We start from the raw sequence: 21,478 nt of genomic DNA on the forward strand, positions 1-21,478 counted from the left end.
GTTTGCAGAGTCATTATCTTCTTATATTCTAACCAAATCAATGAGAATGTAAACCCTTAAGTGTTTGTATTTTTTCTAACTAGAACACGATTTTACTGTCATCTTGATGAATACATATGAATACACCTACTTGTCTTGAGTAACTTAATTGTAAACAGTACATATATGTCCTCTATCCATTTTGTATCCAACACCCGACCCCTCTTTACCTTTTGAATACTTTGTTATTCCATGCCTATTGTACACTGCTATGATCCTTGTAAAACGCTCTGATACCGTAATGGGTCAAGTTTGCGCTCTATAAAACACTCAAAATAAATCAAATAAATAAAACTTGTGAGGTTAGGTGACAACTCTAAACTTCACCAATTAATATTAAGTGAGATCTTTGGTGAGGTGAGATAGAGCATGTCATGACTCACCAGAGTACTTTTTCACTTGTGGAATATTTTTGTTATTGACCTGATATTAATCGTCCGTTTCATCCACATTTTCCATCAAAACTTTAGGTTTTAAATAAAGCACATAAGTACGATCAGCAGATTTAAAGGGAGTAAAATTACAAATCTTTTTCTATGCAGTAGGAATAATGCACCGCCTTGTAGTACTGTGTTTTCTTACCTCACAAAAGACTCACTTATCATTTCAGTGCACCTCAGTAGTAATTATAGCTTGAACTTAGACAAACATTTTCACTATTCGACTATGTTGTATGACGTGTTTAGCAGCCAGGTTTCTCATTGTTAAGCACTGATGCATGGCAACGCATTAAAGCAGAGTAGTATTTAGCTAGGAGGTAAACATAAACCTTTTTTCCCCTAGTGTTAAGTAAACCTGGGCGAATAGCTGTATGTAGCAGGATTCAAGTGAACTATTACTATGGTTACACCCATCCTCCCTCCTTTTAACTATAAAACAAACTCTTACTTGTGTCACTTATCTGTTTAGCAAAAGTACGAAGACGTTCCTAAGAAAATTTCTTAAATCATTGTTCTAATGAATTTGTAAATTTTAAAACTAAGAAGTACATTTATTTGAACATATTCTTCTAGTTTAATATTGACAGGTGACTCTGAATTTTGACTTGTTTCTAGAATTTGTGAAGCTGCAAAATCCCACAGTCTGCTGGAGCAGGAATTGGCGCATGCAGTAAACGCATGCTCACATGCACTAAACAAAGCCAGTCCGAGATTTCCAGAGGTAAGTAAGCTCTTCTGATTTACATCTGGAGTTCCTAAATCTGTTGTTCAACACACATGACTAGGGAAATATTAACTACAGGTTTCCTACTTTATATCCCTTATCATTGCATCATAAAATGCATAATTATCCTAACTACTTGTTTCATACTTTACACTGCCCATCATTGTAACATAAAATGCATAATTAAAAACTATTTTAGATGAAAACGCAGAATCAAGGTTAGTGCAATTGTTTTCTTCTATACTACTTTTATAAAGAGAGAGCTGAAACCTTTGAGGCGGGTAAACTCAAGAAGTACAGCACCAATCACAACACCCAATACAGCATTGTAAAGGGGAGATGCAGCAGATGGACATAGGCTATACAGCTGGCCGCCATATACATTACAAAGGTCAAACACCCTTAGGGGTAAAGTAGTCCCTTGTGGGCGTTGGTGTGTCAAAGTACACTTGGGCGTTGGCGTGTAAAACTACACTATATTATTCCTTTGTGGGCGTGCAGCATTGACACATTTGCCAGTATGAATAAAACCTAATAATAACACCTTGGTTGGTATGCATGATAACTGCTCCTTTCAACTTTACAATTCAGGACATCAGCCTACCCCACATATTAAGCACCAGGTTGACTCTGTTATTGATTGATTACCCTGATTTGCATAGAAATCACCCCTCTGCCTGTACACAGATATGGCCCTGCAACCTCCTATTAGGACACACAAATAATTGAACGTCCTCCAATTAACTGCTTTAGTGGGAATTTCATCATTCTTCACAAGCAGTGTTAACATCATTACATCCCACACAGTCGCATCAGGTGTACTGTTGTCCTCTTTCACTGTCAACATCAGCATGTGTCATATTCTTTTAATCTGTGTTTTAGTCTTGAAAACTGACGCACTGTATTTTCTCTTCCCAGAGCCTTACACGAAGCACTGCTATGGAGATCTCTATCAATGTGAAGGCCTTGCACAATGAAACCGAGTCTTTACTAGTTGGAAGAGTTCCTTTGGTAAGATAACCTTTAGACGCATTTGCCTCAGAGCGTCACGAATGGGTAGTAGTATCCTGCTGCTCTACAAGCTCTTCAGTTCTCACGTCCTAGAACCGATGAGTCAATATTATAAGTTAATGGTGTGTCCTCGTACTGCCTGCCCACAATTTTGATGCAACTAATAGTTTTGTTTGGGTTTGCCTGATGACTTGGATTACAGTGTTTAGTGTTGCCTCGCAGGACACATATGAAATGCAGTCTCCTAACCTTTACAACAATGGGGTGTAGGTGACATATTGTCGTATCTTTGAGAAAGCAAGAGAGCCACAGGTTGTGCAGCATTGCTCTTTCACTGATGTGGGCATGGAATAATAACAAATCAATCTCAACCCTGCAAGAACTGGCAAATGTTGTGTTACTTTATTAGATTAGGCGGTAGCATAGACCATTTGATTTAGTGATTTTATATATATATATATATATGTATATATATATTAGACTTGTATTACTTATATAAGTTTACTTAGTTATAGGAGCCTTTAGCCAGCCCTCTTAATCTATTGATCTATTATTGTCATTTGTTTTTTCTTCCACCAACTACAGCATGTAACAGAAGGTAATTGGTCAGCTCACTTCACCCATTGGATAACTTCACGTTCACAAGCCTACTTCACGTTCACAAGGCACGCATCCACATACTAGTAGTTCCCTTCCATGCCAGCCACTACTGTATGTGCTTTTGAGACTAAAAACGTGTTTTGCTTTTACCAAAAAGTGACAAATAAACAAGAAATGGCAAAGCCAAAACCAGGCCTATTGAGTGAGCCAATGCTTGTTTTTGAAGTATCAAAAACAAAGTGTTTGATGAATGCTTGAAATATTCTCAGCGGCTGTCAATCGCTTGGGTCTGCCTGCCATTTCATCTCATTTCGATCACCATGCTACCCCAGTTTGGACCCAGCCATATGCAAATCAGTCTTGGCACTGCTCCAATAGAAACATTTTAGCCCGAGCTGTCCATGGCTGGATCTTAACTGAGGTGGCATAGTATTAAAATAGTAATGGACTGGGATGTAGCCCAGAGTAATTTCCATTAGCTGAGATTAATTGCCAGTGACTGAGATTAAATCAAGCATTTCATCCATGTATGTTATACTTCAGTGTGAAACCATAAGTGGGACAGGTATGCCCAGATGTGTGTCCCATTGTGGAGAAGTGTGGCTCAATGGTTAGAGCGGCAGACCCTGATGCAGAGGTCTGGCCCGGGACCAGGGTTCAATTCCTGCCTCGGCGGGTCTTGGGCTCAATTTCCTCGGACCTGATAATTCTCGCCTCGGTGCCTATTCTTATCATGGGTCCCACTCTGCAACTCTGGGCAATAGCTTGCTTAATCTCCACAACGGCCCCAACAGCGCTGGGATGCCTGGCTTCACCTTGGGGGTGCCCAGGAGTGGGCATTTCACAGGATAAAGCCAGGAAGGGTTCCATAGCGGTATGCGTAGAGCGCCAAGACACCTCCGGGTATAAGTGCGCTATACAAGTACGAATTAATTTCATTGACACTGTGCCAATGGAACCAAGCAATAGCCGGTTGAGGAGCCCTATTGAGGGTGAAACAGCTCCAAGGTGGATTGTGTTCTGGTCTAGGGAGGAAACTGGCCAGGCAGGTTTAGGGGGCTAACTGGCCAGGCAGTTTGAGCTTGACTGTTTGCCATTGGAGCACAGTCAAGATTGATTTGTATATGGCTGGGTCTAAACTGATGTGGCATGGCAGGAGTGGTGAATTCCTATAGCACAACCCCCAGGACATATTGTTTGGGTTCAAGGACAGCACATTTCCATGTTTATTTTATCCTTTGCCCACGTAGGCCCATCTCCCTGCAGCACAAACCCTTTGGCTGCCACTTTACAGGTTCACAATATGGCTCAAGGAAGGGCATTGTCTGCACATAAGGTAATATTTGTGTCCATAAGTTGATGTTATTCGAACTTGTATCTATGGTTCATTTTTGCAAAGCCTTTATTATTAGGGTGAGCGCTCCAAAGAAATGCAGTAAGTTAGGGCTTCACTGGTACTGTATATAAATGTGTACACACGCACGTTTGCTTTCAAATTAAATGTTCACAAAATAATGCAACTAGAAAAAAAAGTTTTGGTAAAATACTGTTAAATGATAGGTACCATTTCTATTACTTTGAAGCATCCTCTACTAAAAGATGTTGATGCATGCTCGTAATCCGAAAAAATATTCATAATGAAAAAATCAGTGCAACCAGTTTCAACAAGATTATGGGAAACATGAAAATAAATAGTCATTGGCAAAGCCAATATGTCTGACAATGGTGATCAGCTTTTTGGTTTTGTTAAAGCGTGTCTTGTTCTGACATGCTTTTTGTAAAACTTTGTAGTTTTGAGATTTGCCAGGCCCTCATCATTATTACAAACATTGGCAAAAAGCAATCATTTTTTTTGTTCTCAAAAAGCACTCATTGCCACAGTAGTCTCTGGCACTGAGAAAACCTACTTTGTGTGCTGATATGCTCTTTGTGAAAGAGCAGCATACTTTTACTCCCAGTGAAGCCAGTCTATAGAGAGAGATAGAATTTTAATAAAAAAACTAAAGGTCTTGGTTAACTCAAGACCTAAGTAGGAGCCCAATTCTGAAGTAAAGTCACAAAAGTGCAATTATTAGTGCTGATTTATGGTTTTGATGAATTCACAATAATTTCCAGAAGTAGGTCATGAAATTGTACTCCTGGAAAATATTTGTGAACTGCATTTTACCACGAGCAAATACGCATGTGCAGATTTCGCTCATGCAAAAATCTGTTGAGCGTTTACAAGTTCACTTTCCCCCCAACCACTTTTTCCCCAAGGGGAAAAAGTTTTATTATTGCCCTTGTTGTGAGTAAAATTCCAGACTTTTTCAGTAAGGGAAAAGATAAGTGAAGAGCTGGCGAAAACCCCTAAAACATATACAATTTTGTAGGTTTGCGCAGACCCTGTTTCCAACCCTGGAACTATAGCTTACCGTTACCTCCAGCCCCAGTATGTAGATCTGTGGAAAGGTGGCAAAATGCGGGAATTGCTGGAATTCAAACTCTACTGTAGTATGAGCTCTGTCATAATCAGAGAGGCTATTATCAGCACTCTTATATAATTTATCGCCGCACTACGTGACACCAAAGGGACAAGTGGATTATTTTACAGGACAAGTAGATTTCCGAAGAAACCTGTCCCATGGACAAGTAGATATTTTATTAAATTCCACAACCCTGCATGGTGTGCAAAATAACGGTAGACTGGGATGCGGCCCAGAGTAATTATCAGTGGTTGATATTAATTCAATCATTCCATGTATCACTTTTTAGCATGTTTCAGTATTTTTGAAGTAGTCACGCCCCATGGTTTTCACATATAGAGCTGCACAGAGGCTACTGGGGTAGTGGGGATGACTGCAGTCCGACCTCTTGTATTTGGCAGCACACTTACAAAGGCCAATACAATTGTAGGGTTACTTTTCCAACCGATATGTGAAGCTTTTCAACAGTGGTTGTTGTGAGAAGTTAGCCTGGTATATGATGTCCACTATTCTAGTGGGCAACTTGCACCAGTCTGTTGCGGGGGGCGTGGGGTGCTAGGTGGGACAAGAGGAATTGACACGGAGCCCTTAAGTGTGCTTTTTAAGGATGGCTTTATTTTCATGAACACTCTTCTTTGGCGGCTGGTGATTCTCTCTCGGGCGAATGCCGCTGGGTCGGTTCTGGGATTCTTTAGGGTATCCAGCGTCTAGCTGGTCAGGTCCTGTTACATCCCAAGCGTAACTTAGCAGAGTGGTGGGGAACATGCTTGCCGGTAGGTATCTTGTGCCGGAGCAGACCCCAAAACAAAAGAAACCGAACACAAGGGTTAGGACAGCCGTCCTGTTTGCTCGACTCGCAAAGGGACCGGGAGTGAAGGAAACAGTGTGCTCAAGTGTACTTCCTGTACAGAGGCGGTGCTGAGAGTGCCCGTGCAAGGGAGGGAACGTGCAGAGACTGTCGGCTATTTACAAATGCACACACGGGTGGTGTTGGTTCTAGGGGGGGGTGGGGGAGTGGTATGTTGTCCCACCCAGCCTGCTAACTTGCCCCGTACCTGTTGGAGCCACGCTCCTCCCGTGGGAACGTGGCGGGCGACTCGTGGGGTCGTTGGCCTCCGGGCTTGCTGGAACTGCCACGGAACAGCCGGTCACTCGTCTCCTCTTCTCATTCGTCCTCCAATGTATCTCGCAATGCTCTCCTCTCTTCTCGCTCTCTCCTCGCCTCCTCGGAAACGCCGTTCCCGTCTTCCGGGTTCCGTCCTCTTTTGACGGATCGTCATCCACAGGGGGAGGAGTCTCGTCCGGTCGGTGTTCCCAGTTAAAGGCGCCGGTGTCCTTTTCTGCTTCCCAGCTCCATGCGTGTTGTACGCCCGGCTCCCATTCGGGGCTTTGCTGCGGTTCTGGCTGCTGCTGCAAGGGGACACAAATGGGTGAGAGGGGCACGGCGGACCACCAGTCCTGTAGTGCTTCGGGACCCTCGGGTGTGCTGCCTGCCCCGTCACATGCCACCCCCCCTGGCTTCTCCCGATCGGGGATAGGGAAGACCCTGGAGAGGAAATCAGCATTCCCATTCTCTGAGCCCTTTTTGTGCCATACAGTAAACGCATATGGCTGAAGGGACAGGAACCACCTAAGTACCCGAGGATTGTGACCCTGGTTAGCATACATCCACTTCAAGGGGTCATGGTCAGTATACAGGATGAATGGCTTTCCCTCTAAATAGTACTGCAACTTTTCAACAGCCCATTTAATCGCAAGACTCTCACGCTCTATTGTGGGGTACTTGCTTTCCCGGGGAAACAACTTGCGGCTGGTGTAAAGTACCGGGTGTTCTAGTCCATCCTCCCCTATTTGGGACAACACTGCCCCTATGCCAGCCTCTGATGCGTCCGTTGCTAGGAGAAAGGTCTTGTTGAAGTCAGGAGAGATCAAGACGGGTTGTGTTGTGATTATCCGCTTCAGCTCCTCAAATGCTCTCTGAGCCTCTCCTGATGGGTGTAGGATCTCTTTGGGTCTGACATCCTTCAGAAGTAAAGATGTCAGTGGGGCGGCCAGCTCCACAAAACTGGGGATGAAGCGGCGGTAGTAGCCGATGAGGCCGAGAAAGGCTCTTTGGTCTTGTTTATTGTGTGGGAATGGTGTTTCCTCGATGGCCTTCACTTTCTCGGTCTGTGGTGCGATTTTCCCGTCTCCCAACATATAACCCAGGTATTTCACTCGATGGAAAGCGACTTTAGACTTCTTCGTGTTGACATGTAACCCGGCTTTTTCCAGGGCGGTTAGTATGGTTGTCAAATGGAATAGATGATTTTCCCAGGTTCGGCTAAAAACGACTGTCGTCCAGGTAGGCCGAGCTGAACGAAGGGTATGGTTTTAGAATGTTGTTCATAAGACGCTGGAACGTGGCTGGGGCCCCATTAAGGCCGAAGGGAGGAACGTGAACTCAAAAAGCCCCTCATAAGTTATGAAAGCGATTTTTTTTTCTATCTACTTCACGGAGGGGCACCTGCCAATATCCCTTCGTGAGATCCAGGGTGGTGGTGATGTACACCGCATCCCCTAGCTTTTCTATCAGCTCGTCGACCCTTGGTATGGGGTACGCGTCAAAGTGGATATCGCGTTGAGGGCCCTGAAATCCATGCAGAAACGCTTGGAACCGTCTGGTTTGGGTACCATGACTATCGTGGAGGCCCAACTACTGCTCGAGGGGCGGATGACCCCAAGGCTCATCATCTCCCGTACTTCTGTTCTCACCGCCTCTCTTCGGGCCGCTGGGATCCGATACGGCTTTTGTTTCACCATTTTACCGGGGAGGGTTTCGATGTTGTGTTCAACCAGAGTAGTCCTATCCGGCAGATCCGAGAAAGTAGCCGAGAAAGGTGACAGGGTTTGGTGCAGGTCCTTTTTCTCCTGAACAGACAATTCGTTGTTTATGATAAGCTTGTCCAGGGTAGATGTTGTGTCAGGTCGGGTGGGTAGCAATAAGTGCGCCCCTTTTGGGGGTGAGCCAAGCCATTGCTTCAACAGGTTCATGTGGTAACACTGCTTCTTCGTGGGCGTCACTTGTAGTCTGTATGTTGTGTCTCCAATCGTATCGGTTACTCGGTAGGGGCCTGTCCACTCGTTCTTGCCTTTGCAGGAGCTAGACGGCAAAAGCAGAAGAGCCCAGTCTCCTACCTTCAGTCTTCTCAATTTTTTTCCCTTGTCGTAATGTTTCTTTTGTTTGTTCCTCTGTTGCTCCAGGTTCGCGCCGGCAATACTTCGTAGTTTTCCTAGTTTAGATTTCAGTTGTGTTGTGTACTCAAGAAGAGATCTCTGTTCTTGTTCGCCCTCAGTTTCCCAGGTGTCCTTTGTGATTTCTAATAAGGACCTCGAGAGGCGTCCGTATAATAACTCGAAGGCGGAACAGCCTAGGCTGCTCTGTTTTTTGGCCCTGAGTACATATAGGGCCAACGGTAGGAGGCGGTCCCAGTCCGGTCCTTCTGCTGTCAGTAATTTCTTTAGGGTGCCTTTCAGGGTCTGGTTGTAGCGTTCCACCAGCCCATCTGTCTGGGGGTGGCATACGGAGGTGCGTAGATGGTGGAGATCAGTGTCTTGCAGACTTCCTTCATTAGGCGTGATGTGAATGGGGTGCCCTGGTCTGTCAGGATCTCCTTCGGGAATCCCACCCTGGAGAACAACTCCATGAATTTTTCTGCAATGTTAGCCGAGGTCGGGGTCTTTAAGGGGAAGGCCTCGATGAACCGGGTAGCATAGTCCACAATAACGAGGGCGTACAAGTGCCCTCTTGAAGATTTTGGCAATGGCCCTATCAAGTCCATACCCACTCGTTCAAACGGGACCCCTATGATGGGCAGTGGTCGCAGAGGAGCTGCAGGAGGTCTATGTGCATTTTTCTGGCAGATCTCGCACTTAGCGCAATAGTTCATGACATCCTTGTAGATTCCCGGCCAATAGAAACAGCGCAATATGCTTTCCGTAGTCTTCTCTTTCCCGGAGTGCCCCGCGGTGAGGTGTGTGTGAGCGAAGAACAACACCTGTTCCCAAAATGACACGGGCACCAACAGCTGCATGTCGCCTTCTTTCTTTTGTTCTCGATACAAAAAGTCGTGTTTGATAACGTACCGTGGATACGGGGGAGGATGGACACTCTGTGCTATGTGGGCGTGTTCCCAGGCATTATATAAGGTGGCATCGTTGGCCTGGGCAAACCTGAAACTCCGGTCCAGAACCCAAGGTTCAGGAGTGAGTAGGTTGTGTTTTGCAGCTTCTCTACCCTGGTAGGAACCCTTCAAGGTGTTATGAAAAAGGGAAAGGAACCCGGGATTGTCTACCCCCAGTATAACATCCTCGGGAAGGGAATCTACAACCCCAACTTTTACTGTGCACGGTTCCCTGTCTGTAGGGGTTATGGTTATCAGGGCTAGGGGGTATGGCTTAACATCCCCATGCACGCAACGTATGTGAACCACCGCCCCCTGGACATATTGGTTGGGGTGTATGAAACGTTCCTGCACAACAGACTGCCTACACCCGGAGTCTAAGAGGGCCTTTAATAGGTTGCCATTCATCCGTACACTCTCATAAAAGGAGGCACCCATCTCTGCGGAGTATAAGACTGTTTTAGGAAGGTACCCCACCTCCATCGGTTTTTCTGTGGGCCTCTTCCGGGGGCACATTCTGGCGATATGCCCCCATTCGAAACATTGCGGGCCCCTCATGAGAGGGGAGTCCATTCTGAACGGTTTGGGCTTCAGGTGGTCCACCTTGGGTCTAGTCTTCTTCTCCACCCTCTGAGGGGGAGTTCCCTTGTGGGTTTTCTCCGTCTCCCATCCAAGGCCAAGTGGCTGGGCCCTGGCGTAATTAGCTGCCATCTCTATGGCTTGTTCTATTGAAAGTCCTGAATGCTGTCTCAACCATGTTTGGGTGGCAAATGGAAGAGCCTCCATAAATAGTTCGATATAAATTTTGGCCATTACTTCCTCCTTGGTGCTGGTAGCGAGTCTTAGCCACTTGTCCGCAGCCATTTTGAGGCGAAAGAAAAGGGTTTTAGAGTTTTCGCCCCGGGTTCCTCTCTCCTTACGAAACCGGACCCTATATGCCTCTGCGTCAAGGCCCAGGTGATCTAAAACCACCTCCTTGATAACATTGTAGGGTGTGTTTCCCAGAGGATTCGCCACTTGATACGCGAATTGGGCTTCGCCTATTAATAACGGGGCTATGAAAAAGGGCCATTTGTCCTCAGGCCACCCTAATGCTCTGGCCGCTCTCTCAAAGTTCAGTAGGAAGCCATCAGGGTTCTCCCCATGCACATATTTTTGTAGGGCAATCCCGGAAGGGTGTGGAACATGCGTTCGGGTTTCGGTGGCTACTGGTACGGTGGATATGGGCACGGTCTTCTGGATTTTATTTATTTATTTATTTATTTATTTATTCAAAGTTTTATATAGCGCGAACAAGATCCTTACAGATATCAGAGCGCTTCACAAAGACAGGGTAGGGGCAGTAGGAATGAACAGAGATAACAGAAGCAATATAATAGTCACTGACATGGTAGGATAATAATAACATACATAAAACATATCAATATACAAACAGGTAAACAGGTAATATAAGACGGCACCAATCATTGATCCCACTACAGAGGTGTTCAGGTACACCTTGGGTGTGTGAATGGCTTATACCAATGTCTTAGTGTATAGAGAACACTTAGTGGGGGCATCGGGAGAGTGAATCAGTAAACCAAAGTGTAACATATATTGGTCGGTATTAAGAGAGTAGCGTAGGAGTGTCCCCCATCAAGTAGAGGTATAGTGCCAAAGGACAAGGTGAACAGTGATACAGAGCAATGCAGAGTCTCTGTGGATGTTTTCCAAATGGGCTGAGATGGTGTTTTGGAACATCTCTCGGTCAGCCTGGGTGGAGGTTAGCTGTCTCTCCACTGCCCACTCCAACTTCTCTTGTCCCTTAATAAGGTGTTGAATGATGGCGTCCATCTAGGGGTTGCAGATGGACTGGGATGGAGATCCCACTTCTGACACCAGTTGTTGCGGGGGGCGTGGGGTGCTAGTTGGGACAAGAGGAATTGACACGGAGCCCTTAAGTGTGCTTTTTAAGGATGGCTTTATTTTCATGAACACTCTTCTTTGGCGGCTGGTGAATCTCTCTCGGGCGAATGCTGCTGGGTCGGTTCTGGGATTCTTTAGGGTATCCAGCGTCTAGCCGGTCAGGTCCTGTTACATCCCAAGCGTAACTTAGCAGAGTGGTGGGGAACACGCTTGCCGGTAGGTATCTCGTGCCGGAGCAGACCCCAAAACAAAAGAAACAGAACACAAGGGTTAGGACAGCCGTCCTGTTGGCTCGACTCGCAAAGGGACCGGGAGTGAAGGAAACCGTGAGCTCAAGTGTACTTCCTGTACAGAGGCGGTGCTGAGAGTGCTTGTGCAAGGGATGGAACGTGCAGAGACTGTCGGCTATTTACAAATGCACACACGGGTGGTGTTGGTTCTAAGGGGGGGGGGAGTGGTATGTTATCCCACCCAGCCTGCTAACTTGCCCCGTACCTGTTGGAGTCACGCTCCTCCCGTGGGAATGTGGCGGGGCGACTCGTGGGGTCGTTGGCCTCCGGGCTTGCTGGAACTGCCACGGAACAGCCGGTCACTCGTCTCCTCTTCTCCTTCGTCCTCCGATGTATCTCGCAATGCTCACCTCTCTTCTCGCTCTCTCCTCGCCTCCTCGGAAACGCCGTTCGCCGTCTTCCGGGTTCCGTCCTCTTTTGACGAATCGTCATCCACAGGGGGAGGAGTCTCGTCCGGTCGGTGTTCCCAGTTAAAGGCGCCGGTGTCCTTTTCTGCTTCCCAGCTCCATGTGTGTTGTACGCCCGGCTCCCATTCGGGGCTGTGCTGCGGTTCTGGCTGCTGCTGCAAGGGGACACAAATGGGTGAGAGGGGCACGGCGGACCACCAGTCCTGTAGTGCTTCGGGACCCTCGGGTGTGCTGCCCGTCACACAGTCTAAACGACCCTTCTGTAGTAGGGGATCTCTGTGTATAGTCATAATCTAGTGAATAGTCCCGCCCATGTGCGTGGACCCCGGCAATCAAAAATAATCTCTTAAGTTGTCAGAAAATTGCAGAACTGCAAAGACACTTAAGAGCGAATTTAAAGACAAATAATGCAGCCTATATCCACAGGCTACACTGTCCAGTACTTGAACTAGAAATTCCACCAAAACACACTCAAACAGCACAGCCTGCCCAGTTTCTCCCAAAGAGAAACTTGCCTCTACCAGTAAAAGCCTCTGGAATGATAGAGAGAAAGGCATGGACAGACAAGCCCCATAGGCTGCCATTATGTGGCTTAAATAGGATACTGTGCCTTTAAGAGAACTTTCCAGAACTTCTCCCAGTATCCCAGAATGCACAGCAGGTCCCTCTTACTTTCAGTTCTTTTTTCCGGCTCCTGCTAACAGGACCCTGGTGCATTGAGCTCTCCCTTTTTCAAGGGTTTATTGGAATTTTGTGCACTTTTGGATTAAAAGTGTTTTCAGTTTGTGTGCTTGGTGTTTCCCTTCACTCCTGTGTATTTGTTCAGGCTTTTTAGGGCTCTGAAATGCATGCTCTTTTCGACAAGTGCCCAGCATGTGGAAGGAAGAAGGCCAAGTCTGATCCACACGACGTCTGCATACTCTGTCTCTCTGAAGCACATGTCTCTGAAGATTGTGAGATCTGCCAGACCTTCACTACAAGGACTCTGAGGGACAGGCTGAAGATTAGGCTTCAAGGCCTGGAGGAGAGATGACTGCAGGCTGCAGGTGGGTCTGGGCAGACTGGGAAGGCTCCCTCTGCCTCTGATGAGGCCTCTGGGGGGCTCCCCAGAGGCAGGAAGCCCAGCAAACGGTCCCGGTCTCCGTCGACGTCGATTGCATCGACGACGTCGAGAGGGATGACGACGGTGTGTTCCCCATCTCCCCGGGGCTCTGGGTCGAGACAGCGTGGAAGGTCGACGTCGAGAGGCCTGGGTAGGCCGCCGTCGAAATCACCGCCGACGGCGTCTTCGTCGTCGACGTCAGCGTCGAGTCATCGATGTCGACGAAGAAGGATCGACAGGCATCGGCGCTCGCCCTCGAAGCGACACCGCCGATGGCCGTCGAGGGGCTCCTCGACGTCGAGGAACGCGAGAAAACGGTCGACGCAGAGGAGGGGTCGACGCTCGTCGTCGAGGACTGACCGTTCGTCGTCGAGGTGGCGGCGTTCGGCGTCGAGGAAGAAGCGCTCGACGTCGAGGAAGCGGCGTTCGACGCCGGAGTCACGGGGTCGACGTATGACGCCGGAAGAGCGACGCTCGACGTCGAGGAGAAAGAGATCGGCGTCTCTGAGGCTTTCCGCTTCTCCTCAGCGGCGCAGGAGGAGTTATGGCGCCACGCTGGGTCTGGAGGAGGCGTCGCTCACGTACTGGAGGGTCTGGCTCACAGTCCCCTCCCCCGAAGAAGTCACCGGGCTCGGTGTACTCGGTGGTTTATACACCACCTCGGCCTAAGACGCCTCCCCCTTTGCCTAAGGAGGATCCTCCCATCAATACTCCTCTGCCTCCACTTCCTCCAGCGGGACAACCTCCGCCACCGGCCCCACCTCATAGGCCCGCGCCTGGGCCGGAGATGCCTCCAGTCCTGCCACCGAGATCGGTGTCCCTGCCTCCGCTCCCTACTCCGCCTAAGGGGACTCCAAAACCTAAACCCCAGGATAGGCCACTGAAGACGCCTCCACGGAAACATGCGGAGCGCCCACGTGCTGGGAGATCGCGTTGACGTTCCAGGAGGAGAGAACGCTCGCTCAACAGTTCGTCCACAAGGTCGAGGCGGCGCCACAGGAGGCACAGGTCTCGTTCCCGGACAAGGTCTTCAGGGACCAGAGACTATTCCCCGACTTTGTCGGAGTCACCGGAAGCGAGGGTTTCACCGATTGATGATCTGGTGTCTTTCCACAACATCCTTTTACGAGGTGCAGCAAAACTGGGCATCTCGTTGATGGTGCCCACGCCCAAGACATCGGTGATCTTTGAGACACTGCATCAGAAACATCTGTCTCGGCCATTACTGCCCTTGGTTCCGGGCCTGGAGGAACCGGCCATGGACCTTTTTCTCACCCCGGCGGTGACTAAGGCGGCCCCCTCGAGACTACAGAAAAAATACCGGGCTCCCGACTCGAATCCGGCTTTTCTAAGGGTGGAACCCCCTCAAGACTCTGCGATTGTGACGGCGGCTCGTAAACAGCATGCCACCACTCCGTCCTCCACAGTTCCGCCAGATAAGGAATCCAGGTGGCTGGATTCGTCTGTGAGAAAGGTTTGTGGGACGTCGGCGACTTCCATGAAGGCTGCGAGTGCTACGGCCTTGTTGGGACGCTATGATCGAGCACTCTGGGAATCTCTGCAGCAGTTTGTGGAACATCTGCCGCGTGATAAGCAAGAAGATTTCCAAGAGGTGTTGAATGAGGGGATGTTGGTGGCGAATCAGGTCATCAGTGCCGCGGCCGACTCTTCCCTGCTGGCGGCGCATGGTTTCTGCCATGGAATTAACCAGCGAAGACACGCCTGGCTCCGCCTCACGTCATTAAAACCGGACGCACAACAAAGGGTTGCCAATCTACCATTCTCTGGCGAAACCCTATTTGGGAAACATGCGGATGACGAAATGGCCCGCATGAAGGCAGAGGCCGAAACGCTCACGGCTGTGGGTTTGGAAAAACCCAAGGAGACCAAGAAGTCATACCGACCGTTCCAGCGGCGGTTCGGTGGCCAGGGCAGAGGGCGTGGCCAGTCTTCAGGACAACAGCAGCAGTTCCGAAGACCGTTCCAGAAGCGCCAGAAAGGCAGAGGCGGCCACCAGTCGGCAACAGCGACTAAAGGCCCGGCCGGGTCTAGGCCCTGAGCGCTTACTTCCCCTACATCCGTTACCCACTCCGGTTGGGGTAAGCGTTCAATTTTTTCTGGCAGAGTGGAGAAATATTACTCAGGACAAGTTGGTGCTGAATATTGTTTGCAATGGATACAGTCTTTGGTTCACCAGCCCGCCTCCATCAATCCCTCTGGATTTGCGACAAGCAAACCAGTGGATTCGCAGAGAAAAGTTTCGCATGCTGTCGTTGCATCAGATTTATCCTCAGCTGCAACGGGAAGACTGGCTGTGTGCCATAGACCTACAGGATGCATACTTCCATGTGCCCATTGCACACAAACACAGGAAGTTCCAGCGATTCCAAGTCGGCGCCAATCATTATCAATACACAGTACTGCCATTCGGACTGAAGTCTGCGCCGAGAACATTCTCAAAGTGCATGGCTGTGGTAGCGGCACACCTGAGAAAGAACAAGGTGTTTGTCTACCCGTACCTGGACGATTGGTTGATCAAGCCCTCCTCCTTCTCGGAAGCGCAAGCACACTTCCAGAAGACGTGCGTTCTATTGAACAAGCTGGGGTTGCACATCAACATGTCCAAGTCTGTCCCGACTCCGGTCCAGTGCATACAGTACTTGGGAGCCTCCATCAATACGCTGTCAGCAAGCGTGTCTCCTTCGGTGGAGCGACGATTATCACTCCTTCGGAAGGCTCAGGCTCTTATGACCACTCCATCTACAACAGTGAGGACGGTGTCTTCTCTACTGGGATCGATGGCCTCGTGTATCTTCCTAACGCCTCATGCATGACTACACATGAGACCATTACAAGAATGCTTGGAGGATCAGTGGGATCAGAGGAGAGGATCTTGGGACGACAAGATACGACTGTCTCTGCATGCTCTTCAGTCTCTGAGGTGGTGGTGTTCGACGGAGAATCTCCTGAGAGGGGTTCACTTCCACAAGGACATTCCCACGCAGACTATCGTGACTGATGCGTCTCTCCATGGTTGGGGGGCGCACTCCGGAGACTTACAGATTCAGGGGACGTGGTCACAGACGGAGTCCACGTACCACATCAATTTCCTGGAACTCAGAGCTGTTCACTTGGCGCTGAAGGCCTTTCTTCCGTCCTTCCAGACCAACTCTCTGCTTGTACAGATGGCCATTACGCCCACAATGTATTACCTCAACAAGCAGGGGGGCTCGAGATCGCGCACCCTGTCGCAGGAGGCGCAGGCGATCTGGCACTGGCTTCTGGCCAGAGGACTGACGATAACGGCTACCCATCTACCAGGTGTGCAGAATGTTCAGGCAGACGCACTGAGCAGACTGATTCAGGAAAATCACGAATGGGTCATAAACGACGAAGTGCTAGGAGAAGTCTTCGCATGGTGGGGGACTCCAGACGTAGATCTGTTTGCCACCGCCGAAAACAGCAAATGCCGAGACTTCGCCTCCAGGTACTACCAGCTGGGGACGCTGGGGAATGCGTTATGGATCAACTGGTCGAGCAACTTTCTGTACGCTTTTCCACCCATTCCCCTGATTCCGACGGTGCTCATCAAGCTGTCCCGGTCCAGGGTGCGGATGATCCTGATTGCCCCGGAATGGCCCAGGCAGTGGTGGTTCACGGACCTGCTTCACCGGTCTCTACTTCCTCACATACGGCTGCCGTGCAGGCTGGACCTTCTCACGAAGTTCGGCGGACAGATGTTGCACCCCAACCTCTCGTCTTTGAGTTTGGCGGCATGGCTCCTGAGAGAGTGCAATATGGTCATTTAAATCTGCCAGAAGATTGCATGGACATACTGAAGGAGTCTAAACGACCTTCCACTCGGATTTCCTATGCTTACAAGTGGAAGAGGTTCTGTATCTGGTGCCAATCCAAGAACTATGACCCTACGACGTGCAAGGAGGATGTTATTCTTCCTTACCTTCTACATTTGGCGCAGTATGGCCTTAATGTTCATTCTATTAAGGTTCATCTTGCTGCTTTGACTGCCTACAGGAAATGCCCTTCACAGACTTCCTTCTTCCAGATCCCTGTGATCAAAGATTTTCTGGAAGGCTTGAAGAAAGTATTCCCTCCTGTCAGGCTTCCTTCGCCTTCATGGGAACTGAATGTGGTGCTGTCCAGATTGATGAAGGAGCCTTTTGAACCTATTCATAAGGCTTCGTTGCAGCACCTGTCCTGGAAGGCGGCGTTCCTCGTGGCAATTACATCGGCCCGCAGGGTGAGTGAAATTCAGGCGTTGTGTTGCCAAGAACCTTATACTGTATTTCATGCTGCTAAGGTTGTTACGCGTACTCACCCTAAATTTCTTCCCAAGGTTTTTTTCTGATTTTCATGTCAACCAGACGATAACTTTGCCTACGTTTTTTCAGAATCCTTCCTCTCCAGCGGAAAGGTCCCTGCATTCCCTGGATGTTAGGAGGGTGTTGAAATTTTATCTGGATAAAACCAAGGATATTCGTAGGTCAGACCAATTGTTTATCAATTATGGATCGGTCAGGACGGGTCTTGCGACCTCTAAGCAGTCTATCTCCAGGTGGATTGTGTCCTGCATACAATTGTGTTACCTAAAAGCTAATAAGACATTAGGGGGTAAACCTAAGGCTCATTCCACCAGGGGCAAAGCTGCCACTACAGCTCTGCTCCGTAATGTTCCTATTGCAGAAATCTGCAAGACGGCCACTTGGAAGTCGGTCCATACCTTTGCTAAGCATTACTGCCTGGACACTGATGCCAGGGCAGACGCTCAGGTTGGGCAGGCTTTGCTGCGAAATCTGTTCGCATAATAGTGGTGTTATTTTTCTTTTCTCCAGCGCCACTTTGGTGTGGGGATGGGCTTGCCATTCTATTCACTAGATTATGACTATACACAGAGATCCCCTACTACAGAAGGAGTAGTTTCTGTCCTGTAACTCCAGTTCTGTAGTAGGGGTATCTCTGTTATAGTCATAAGCGCCCGCCCTCCTCCCCGGTGCGAGAGATGTTCATGTAAGGAATGCTACAGGTCAGGCGTGTTACGCCTTCAAAAAGAACTGAAAGTAAGAGGGACCTGTTGTGCATTCTGGGATACTGGGAGAAGTTCTGGAAAGTTCTCTTAAAGGCACAGTATCCTATTTAAGCCACATAATGGCAGCCTATGGGGCTTGTCTGTCCATGCCTTTCTCTCTATCATTCCAGAGGCTTTTACTGGTAGAGGCAAGTTTCTCTTTGGGAGAAACTGGGCAGGCTGTGCTGTTTGTGTGTGTTTTGGTGGAATTTCTAGTTCAAGTACTGGACAGTGTAGCCTGTGGATATAGGCTGCATTATTTGTCTTTAAATTCGCTCTTAAGTGTCTTTGCAGTTCTGCAATTTTCTGACAACTTAAGAGATTATTTTTGATTGCCGGGGTCTACGCACATAGGCGGGACTATTCACTAGATTATGACTATAACAGAGATACCCCCTACTATAGAACTGGAGTTACAGGACAGAAACTACTCCTTATGGTGGTTGGTTGTAAAGTCAACCTTATAGACCTGCTATCCTAGTGGTAGCGTGAACCAGCAGTCTTAGGCTAAAACGTCAGAGAGCATGTGAAGCCAGCTGTTTTACCATATATAATCCCCTGAATACCAAATGAAAGGACACCACACAAAGTATATATCAAATATATATGTATTTATTACTAACACAACCCCTCTGCACTCTTTATGAGGTCAGAGATCGAAATGCATTACAAGTTACTCATTCAGCATACTTTAAGTTGCACAAATACAATTCTGCCCTAGAGGCCTCACGAACCATATACTAAGTAAGTGGTATAAGAACTACTTCAGGAATAGTGAACAGGCCTAGGGCCTAGGGAATCGCTGGGGCTACACTACAGAACCAAAAGTTAGGAAGTAGGAGACCCACGGGAGACGCGTGCAGTGTGGGAACACAGTCGCGAGCTACCATTGACTTACAATGGGAAACGAAGAAGTCACAAAGTTACTGATTAAGGACACTTCCGGGTGGACTACGGTGAAACCCTTCTAAACTAGGACACTTGGATAGTCAATACCCACGGTAGCACCAGAGTACTCGAGTTACCTCACCCAGGGAAGCCGGGTGCATAGGTGTCTTTTCGTGTCGGGTTTCGTCGATGCTTTCAATGGAGACCTGCAAAAGAAGTGCTGCGGGCGGCCGAAGGAAGAGTGTCCGGGTGGATCCAAGGGTGGATCGAGGAGCTGAAGAACCTGAAAGCAGAGGGGGACAGAGTCTGGGTTACTAGCCAGTGACCAGGAAGGAACCAGGTGATATCGCGATGCAAACAGGTGAAGAGGTGAAGCTTGTCTCTGCAGCCACGAGGACCAGGAGGCGTCGACGACGACCAGGAGCTGGATTTGAGCTGTCCCACGAAGGATCTAGTTGACTGCTGTGTCGGTATCCGGATTGGACCCAACAAGCCTTGGTAACAGTAACCCACGCAGAAAGTGAAGATTGGCTTCAGGTCAGACCAGCAAGGTCTGAGGCGCTTCTCTTTTGGAAGGAAGCTGAAGCAAGGCCAGAGCAACCAGGCAAGCATTGGAAATTCAAAGGATCGTCTTCAGGGGTCTCACTAGCCAACGGGCTAGCAAATGGCAAGACGCACCTAGCTGAAATGCAGGAGCGGGCCCCATGCTGCACTCGTGGAGTGAGGAGGGCTGAGCTCTGGTGCAGATGATGCTCGGGTCTGGGGCTTCTCTTGCCCCAATGCACAACTGCGAGTTACCCCAGGAGTCGATGCAGTTAGCAATTTGCAGGATGTCCAGGGAGTCTGGTCCCATGTCTCTCGTGTCCGCACGGGTCTCAGCTTTGCTATGGATGTGGGTCGGAGTCCAAGAAGTCTGGAAGTCCAGTCCTGAGTAGCTGAGTCATCGGGTTCCATCGGGAGCGTCGACAAAGCAAACCGGCAAGTTACTGGTGGTGCCTGTCTGAACAGGGTGGTCACTCCTTGACCACAAGGGAGATATCTTCTGTCTTCTAGTCGGTATAGAATGTCGAAGTCCAAGAGTTTCGTTTCAGAGTTTCGTTCCAGGATAATCTAATGTCTCTAGCACAGCTCCTATCTTTATACTAAACTAAGCGGTTGGATTACCTGCTAGGTCCCTCCTATGGGTGGACCCTGAGAAGGGGGTGGTTACACCCCTTTCTCATTGTCCAGTTTCGCGCCAGAGCTGGGGCTGGTGTGCCCCAGCAACTGGTTTCAACCGGGCTATGCATGGAGCACCTTGTGTGCCCCAGGCAGTGTCTCATTTTGCAGCCCTCCCTGCCCCAATATACTAAAAGCCTGTCCGGGGAGGTGCTAGCACCTCCCAAGGCAGGAAACCTATTGTCCAGGCCTCCCCTGCCGGAGTTTCGTCCAGCAGCAGGAGGTCAGACTCGTGTTTGTGGCAGCAGCATCCATTTTGTGATGCTGAGACTCTGTTTAACTTTAACCGGGTAAAGCAGTAACCAACATGTCTTCTCCCTATAGAAGGGTGGAATGCTACCCCCGCCGCCAGAATTGGCGCGGGGTGGTAGTATTCCAAAGTGTTTGACACCTTACACGCCATGTTTTGATAAAGACAAACCAAAATTTGCATTAACCGCGAGGATTATAATGCACTTAAGAGTATATGGTATGGCTATATCATAGAACAGCTATAAGGACATGGTTCCGAAAGCTGCAGAGGGGCTCAGCTCATGCTAAGGCACCCTCTCACATAAAACCAAGCAATCTGCCTCCATGATTGTTAAGGCCTGCCATAGGAGTGACTTATAGGTTACTATGTGTCTATATAAAAGGTAGATATAGATATACTATATCTAAGTAAGGGGCGATTGCATCACCTTACCTAAGCTGAGTGATCCACCTGTGGTATCAGTTTGGATGGACAGCCAGGGGTGGCATAATACATGCTGCAGCCCCTGGTAGGCCTTGGATGCACCTATGCCCTGGGTACCCATGGTACACTATACAGGGGCTCACAAAGGTGACCCAATACCCAATCATGTATGTACCTAAAGTACATGGTATCAATTTAGAGAGAGAACAGCTGGGCTGTGGGTCTGATAAGCAGGTCCACAGCCACACTAAAGTCTAAAAACCAGTAAATCACAGCAAAAAGTGGGGGTGACCATAGGAAGCAGACCCTACTCTCCTACAGTTGTTATATCACGTGTATTTTATAATCCACTCATTTGTTTGCTTTGATCTTCCATGAAGCATGCATAAGGTGATGATGCCTGGTATATTTGTAACATTGTAAACATGTTTGGCAGATTAAAAGCAGAAACTTAAAATTATAAT

The 21,478-nt window shown here is 48.6% G+C and overlaps 1 protein-coding gene across 3 annotated transcripts in view; it reads left to right on the forward strand.

The window, feature by feature from the left end:
* DGKH (diacylglycerol kinase eta) overlaps nucleotides 1-21,478 on the forward strand; it is a 681,607-nt gene that overhangs the window by 610,204 nt on the left and 49,925 nt on the right. For all 3 annotated transcript variants that reach the window (XM_078657279.1, XM_078657278.1, XM_078657277.1), the window contains exons 25-26: nucleotides 1,095-1,200; nucleotides 2,122-2,214. In XM_078657279.1, the coding sequence (XP_078513405.1) occupies nucleotides 1,095-1,200; nucleotides 2,122-2,214 (199 nt within the window). The remainder of the gene's footprint in view (nucleotides 1-1,094; nucleotides 1,201-2,121; nucleotides 2,215-21,478) is intronic.

Source organism: Lissotriton helveticus, chromosome 8 (assembly GCF_964261635.1).
Source record: "Lissotriton helveticus chromosome 8, aLisHel1.1, whole genome shotgun sequence".
Taxonomy (NCBI): Eukaryota; Metazoa; Chordata; class Amphibia; order Caudata; family Salamandridae; genus Lissotriton; species Lissotriton helveticus.